The sequence below is a fragment of the Morone saxatilis genome, unplaced genomic scaffold (assembly GCF_004916995.1).
Source record: "Morone saxatilis isolate NCDOM2014 unplaced genomic scaffold, NCSU_SB_2.0 Contig23, whole genome shotgun sequence".
NCBI lineage: Eukaryota > Metazoa > Chordata > Actinopteri > Moronidae > Morone > Morone saxatilis.
In genome coordinates this window covers 2,555,617-2,562,499 of record NW_023339796.1, presented here as the reverse complement: position 1 = coordinate 2,562,499, position 6,883 = coordinate 2,555,617, and the positions used below count along the sequence as shown (strand labels likewise).

Below are 6,883 nucleotides of genomic sequence, written 5' to 3'. Positions count from 1 at the left end.
GGGGTATTAATACATACATATAGACTGACCTGGTTTGGTACATTAGATCTTAGAGGTAGATTCATATTGGACACTGCACTCATCTGGTTCACCATCGGCTGGCGGTTCTATGTGGGGGGAGGGGGGGTAGATAGAGTGCTTTATTAATGTCAGTGGAAAATGACAGGAGACAGTAACAACCACTCAGACATAAAACATACATTTAGCTTCAAAACATCACCTTGACATGTCAGTCCCCATTTTTTATAGGGTGTAATAATGTCTCACACTCGTAAATTAAGGTTACTTAACTTCTCCTCCACAAAGCTTGTATGTGAGTGCTGCTTAAAGCCAGTCGCTGTATATTCCACTTCTCAAGCACTAAGACTGTTGTTTGTGACTCCTGTGGGGCCACCAATGCTACAAATGTTTGCAATAATACTGAATAAAACCATTACATATTTGGTAACACACCTGCCATCACATGGTATATTTTCAGGAAATCGTGGATGCTGAATTCTGACATGTCGAGCATTTATTTCAGCATTAAAACCTTCAGCTGATTGCCTCATTTATGTGTTTACAGAGAAGATTTGGAGAGAGAATTTGGAGTCACTGTTTCCCCACTGGCACCAACAGAAATGTAAAGATGGAAGTGCAAGAGTCGTGTCTCACGTTTCAACACACTGTTAAATTGTCAGTGCTATTTTAGTTGATTTACACAAGCTGCTTTCCCTCCTCTCTCCACCAGGTGGCACTCTAGATGTGTTGTAGACTGTAGAATAGGTTGTTATCAAATATGTAAATATGGATGTTTAGAGTAAGTCTTGTGCTGAATTATATTACAAAATATTAAATGTAGGGATTATTCCTCCATAAAGCCCCATAAAAACAAGAAAGGGAAGAAATGTACTAAGAAACTAAATATATGTATTAATTCAAATTGACTTGGAAATGAATACAGCATTAGAACATGAAGGTATTGTACATACAGTCTCAAAGAGGAACATTATGGGGCTCTTGAAAGGGATGTGATAACAACAGGTCAAGCACACAGGGTACAGTCTGTGTATGCAATTATCCTTATGAGTGAGCATATGAATTTGTGTGTGTGTGTATGTACATGTCATGTGTGTTCATTGTTAAGTGTCTCTGCAGCAGGGAATTGCTGATGAAGGCAGATAGCTCAAACACATTTGTTCCTTTCTGCCTGCTGCTGTTTAAACTCACTGAACCCTGTTGGCATCACAACCTGTTCTGTTGCATCAGATGTAATAAGAAGAAAGAGCAAAAAAAGAGCAAAAAGAGACTGTATAATAAGACAACCTTGTCTTTTTCATGGTAATGAGACTCGGCACTTGAATAAGGATGAAACAAAGACTCAAGGTTTGTCAAGATCTTTTCTAAAAATGTTTGTATTCACAGGGAGCAAGAGACAAAATGTAAGTGATTTTATTCAGGTATTAATAAGGGAAGGACCTCACCATGCTTATATGATGTATTATATATAACTAAAATAAAGTTGAATAAATAAATAAAGCTGCATGTGTTTTTAGACCTTATATAACGTTTCCATGAGGGTGCGTCTGGCTGGAAGTTGGTTAGTTTGACGAAGCTGGATGACAAGTTATAATTTTACAGCAGCCTGGTGCTGAAATGTTTCGGAAGTTAAAACCTACAAAAATGCTGTTTTCCACCTAACAGATATAAACCTAAAAAAATCAACTATTCTGTTTACCAAAATGTAATAACATGTATTTGATGTTGTCATGAGCAGGGAAATCTCAACAGAGGTTGCATCAAAAAGAGAGTTTTCCTCTTATCCATTCGTATCCATTTTGCCATGAAGGATACTAGCCACAACTAATAGTTGCAAGTGCGACTGCACAAGTGGTCACTTTGTCACCAAGCATCCAGCACCACCTACCACCTGTACCTACAGTACTGTGAACTGTGACACAAAACGTCTGGTTTGTGCTCATTTAATATCAGAATAGTGATACAAACTATTTGGTGCCACCTACCAGCTGGGATTGGAGTCTGTGCTGCAGCTGGAGCCTCAGGTTGTTGGGTTGAGGTGGCACTCCTGGATTAGGCCCGCCTGGCCTCATCCCGGCCGGTCTGGACACCGTGCCCCCGGGCATCCTCATCATTGGGGGGTAACCAGCAGGGGGCATCCTCTGCGGCCCCATGTGGCCACTCATAGAGGGGCCGTGGAAGCCACCGTCGGGAGGCATGCCACCATAACCTGGCTGGCCACCGTACTGACTGTACAGGAGAGGCTTCATGTTGGCCGCTGGGTCCGAGGAGCCGAGGTACTGGTCCTGGTCTGACATAGGACCCTGCAGGGAAGGAAGAACATTTCTCCTTGTTTTCCGTGTATCTTCAGTATTAACTGCAGACTTGCATCTAATAAAAATGTTTTGTCATTTACATTATTTTAAATATTTTCAGTTAAAAAAGGCAATAAAACATATATAAAGCATGATTAAAACTTGGAAAATCATCCATTAAAATAAGATTTCTTATTTCTCCCCAGCCAGGTGATTCTTAAGGACAGTTTAAAGGGGCTCACCTGTCCAGCCAGCGTTGGGATTCCCAACATTTTGTCGATCTCCTCCAGACCCTCGTAGTCCTTTAACACCGAGCACAGCTGGCTCAGCAGGGCTCCTTCATCTGGCTGGCCCTCAGGCCCTGTACCGCAGCACCCCATCCCGTCCCCATACGGTGGCCTGGCAGGTAAATTGGTATTAATGTCACACCAGACAAAACCCATACTTGGACCCTAGAACTGCTGCTCTTGTCTAACCTCTAATGGATGACTCATCCTATATGCTTTACGATGGAATGAATGCCATACCTGCTTTGGTTTCCATAGTGATCCATAGTGATCATTCGGTCTGGCCACGGCGCAGTCTGATTGGGCGGAGCTTGTTGCTGAGGGTAGGCAGGGTTTGCCATCTCCATCTCTGAAGGGAAGAAAAAAAGCACAAAAGGTCAGAATGAGTCCTGTTTAGATGAGAGCTGGTGTCAGTTTGTGAGTCTTCTCACCGTTGCCCATCATCTGCATGTTGACCATGGGTCTGGATCCAGGCGGGCCTCTTGTGGGCATCGCAGTGTTCATGTTGGGGACCATGCGACCGGGTCCAACACCCTGGCCCATCATCGGCCCTGCAGTACCCCCAATGGGCCCCTGGGGACCCCAGCCTTGCTGCATGGAGCCACGCATTGGCCCGTTGCTCATCATGCCTGATTTGGGGAGAACAGAAATAATCAGATTTTAAGATTATTAAAAGTTATTTTATACAATACAGAATCTTTAAACATTATTTTTCTTAGAAGGAACAAAGAGGTGAGAAGATGTGTATCTGATGCAGATCTACTTTATTCAAGAATTGTGTTTAATTTTCCAGTGACCCACCTGGAAAAAAACTCTAAATCTGCATTAAATAAAAGTCAATGTTGGCAGAAACTTTCACTTATTTTGAAATGGAATAAAATTCTTTATAAGAATAATTCAGTAATTAAGACTAATGTAGGACTAATGTAAGAATTACTACAGTATTTTTAGACAGGACCGAGGGGGTACTATTTATTTTCCTGACCTGGATTGGCCATCGCAGCCTGGTTGGCCATGCCTGCGTGGGTTCCCATCATGCCTTGCTGCTGTTGCTGCTGCAGTAAAGAGTAGGGGCCGTTGTTCCTGTGCTGAGGAGGAAATGGCCTGCCAGCATTGGGGTTGGGGCCCATACTGCCGTCCAGAGACGCACTCCTGGCAGGAGGAGCACCTCGACCCGGTTGCCCCGGCCTGGCACTATTAAAGCCTGCTGGGTGGAAGGCAAGATTTGTCTTTTTCTTATTTGTTATTTACAAGATTACAAGAGCCAGAAATCATCAAATCAAGCCTCCAGACTGACACAAACACACTGTTACAGACGTACCTGCAGGGCCGATGGGAGGGAAGCCTCTGTGCTGGGTGGGGGGGCTGCTGCTGCTGTCTGTCATCTGCAGGATGTTGCTGATGATGGTCTGTTTGTCCGCAGAGGAACCAGGCGGCACGGAGGACGAGGCGGACGAAGAGGAGGCTGGTCTTCTGACTTGTGGTTGAACCCCAAACTGCAGCTGCTGACCGCCACTCTGCAGGTCGTCCAGAAGGTCCTCCAACTCACTGGCCTGAGATCAGCCGCAGAAAAAAAAAACAGGATTAGAAGTCAGATAGTTCAACGCATTAAAAGAGCTTAACTGTTATTTGGTGTACAATTTCAACACCTTTTATAAATCCAAATCATTTTCACCACTCCATGTGACCCCTAATTTAAAGCATACGCAGAATGGGCATAATCAGAGATAACTTTCTATTTTACTGCAACAGACAACCTTATATCTAAAATAGTCGGTGTTTTAGGAGGAAGGAATACATGCAGGTGATTAATCTGTTTTTGCCAACGAAGAACCAGAGAAGCTTTCAGTTCAGGTGCACTTTGCTTCAAACTATTTGCTTTGTATTCTTTTTAATGTCAATATAAGATATAAAATATGTATGAAAGCTAGAATAAGATATTCTTTGTCTTTGTTTTATTTAATAAAGTTAACATGCAGAAAACAGAATAAATGGAAATAACTAAGAGGTACCATGGATCACAAAAATTCAAAGAAACTTTCACATAATGAAAACATGAAATCTGATATTCACTTTTCACTTTTGACATCTTTGTAATACTGAGGGGGGGTTTTCAGTTTCTTTCAGTGTACATACGCACATGCACCCACACACACACACACACACACACCCCCACACACTGACAGGAATGGGTTTCCTCCGGCCGTTTGGCTGCTGAATAGAGGAGGAGCTAAAAATAAACTGCCGGCACTAATGAGGTCATGTGTGATGTACAGTAAGACACACAGTCACTGCTCTGTTTAGCCAGAGTGTATACACACGCACAAACACACACACACGCACAGTGAACACAGCCTGGCCACACATCAAGGGCATAATTTAGACAGGGATGTGAAAAACAAAAATCCAGTTTTTGTTGGACAAGTGAAGAACGATGTTAGCGATGTAGCTAACCTTGGCCTAATGTCTGTTTATGCAGCATATTAAATGTCAACCAATCACAGCATTGCTGTCGGCCTATTTTACAAACATCCAGTGGTTCTCACTTTGTGCCTCAAATAGCTGTTTGTCAGTATATCCCTAAAATCAAATATATAGATGAAACCTTGAATATTTTCACACCAACTTTAGCTTTTACTGCTAGCTCAAGCAGTGTGGCGCCACCTCCGCTTGCTTGTTCAACCTGTCAGTGTTCAGTACAGTAACAGTGGTATATCATGTCTGACACATCAGCTAACAGGTAGCAAGACTCAAATTTGCTAGCAGATAAAAATGGAACGGAATTTGCTTTAAAAAAACAAACACTGGGGACGGTAGTGGATAACAGAAGTTTTCCACAGCTGCCACTAGATGTTAGTAAAAACCCATACGTAAGTGGTTGCACATATAAGTCTTACTAGGATTTTACACCAAACCTGTGGATGCAACACTGTGCAGACAGAGGCCATTATTTTCAGTGGACATTGCTGCTGCCCTCTCCTAAGCAACCAACACCATAGGGTTGGGCACTGCCCTGATTTTCCTGCCAGAATTAGAGGCCAAAGCTCAACTGCTCAGTCTCCTCCAAGACTGGAGGAAAATTCTAATGTGTTCATCTCTCTGCACTTTCTCGTAACAACTTCTGTACACACCAATGTTTTAATTATTATTTTACTCTTTGTTTCTTTAATTTAACTGTGTGCTAATTTAATCACTTGCAATTGTTCAGAAAATGTGTTGAATAAAGGTTCATTTGATTTGTGCATGCACATGAAAACACAAACACAATCGACATGCTGACATTCTGTTCAACAGGTACTTCGTTCTTTGCTTTGTCTTTCTGTTTTTCCCATTCTGCTCCTTGCTCTGGTAATGTGCAATATAATCTCAACAGCTTTTACCTAAAGCACGTTCCCCTGCACCATCAAGACCAGCTCAACAAAGAATCACCTTTACTCTGCAAGCTAAAAACCAAGCCATCCAGGCTGGGAGCCTCCCCTCCGGCACAGCCTCCGCTGTCCGGAGGCACAGCTGCTGGTGGTAACGTTGCCTTTGTCTCTGAGGATGTCACACTTTTGAACCCCCGCCTTCCACCTTTTTTCCCTTCCTGGAACTTCAGCTACGTCACTGCACTTTGCAGTGTTTTAACTGCAAGAAAGTGTAAAATACTGGTTCCGCAGAAAAACCACTCAATATCCAAATGTGATCGATGGATACCCATTGACGCAGGTCTACTAAATGCACATACGACTCACGCTATTTATGTTTAACTGATGTGTAGTTTTATACATCTCCCTGCTAAACCATGAATTAGGTTAAATGATTTGTATATGTCATTATCATTACATGAATATCAATCCTTGGTAGATGCGTGTATTTACCAACGCTGGGCATCGTCCGACCCATAGGGAGGACAGCTGTGAACCTGTGTCTTCTAAGGTAACAAGACACAACAATTCTCATTTTCAGGTGATTATACAGTAATGAAAACATAGTTATGAGTATTTTATTCCATTTCTGCCAATAGATCCTCCTAAATGCTACACATTGGACCTTTAAACCTGGAGTTTCCACATGGACAATTCTTTCAACCCTTTTTCTTAGGCAGAAAATAGCTTGATTAAAACTTGTTTACAGAACCGGATTATCCAGAGTAACCATTGGGTTGGAAGGAATATTTCAAAACCTGGACAAATCAAACCAAAACTATCGGCACCACCACTGGAGATAAATAAAACATATCTGATACTTTGTAATTGGCATTTTGCTCCATTAATTCATTCATTGACTATCAAAATTGCAGGT

General features: G+C 42.3%; 1 protein-coding gene across 6 annotated transcripts in view; it reads right to left on the bottom strand.

Moving 5' to 3' along the window:
* LOC118334438 (nuclear receptor coactivator 2-like) overlaps nt 1-6,883 on the bottom strand; it is a 49,210-nt gene that overhangs the window by 9,185 nt on the left and 33,142 nt on the right. For 4 of the 6 annotated variants that reach the window (XM_035670347.1, XM_035670350.1, XM_035670352.1 and 1 more), the window contains 7 exons: nt 3,921-4,152; nt 3,585-3,806; nt 3,031-3,228; nt 2,840-2,948; nt 2,555-2,711; nt 2,004-2,321; nt 30-107 (listed from right to left, as the gene is read on the bottom strand). In XM_035670347.1, coding sequence (XP_035526240.1) covers nt 30-107; nt 2,004-2,321; nt 2,555-2,711; nt 2,840-2,948; nt 3,031-3,228; nt 3,585-3,806; nt 3,921-4,152 — 1,314 coding nt within the window. The remainder of the gene's footprint in view (nt 1-29; nt 108-2,003; nt 2,322-2,554; nt 2,712-2,839; nt 2,949-3,030; nt 3,229-3,584; nt 3,807-3,920; nt 4,153-6,883) is intronic. The other 2 variants (XM_035670349.1, XM_035670351.1) reach the window with 2 other exon arrangements.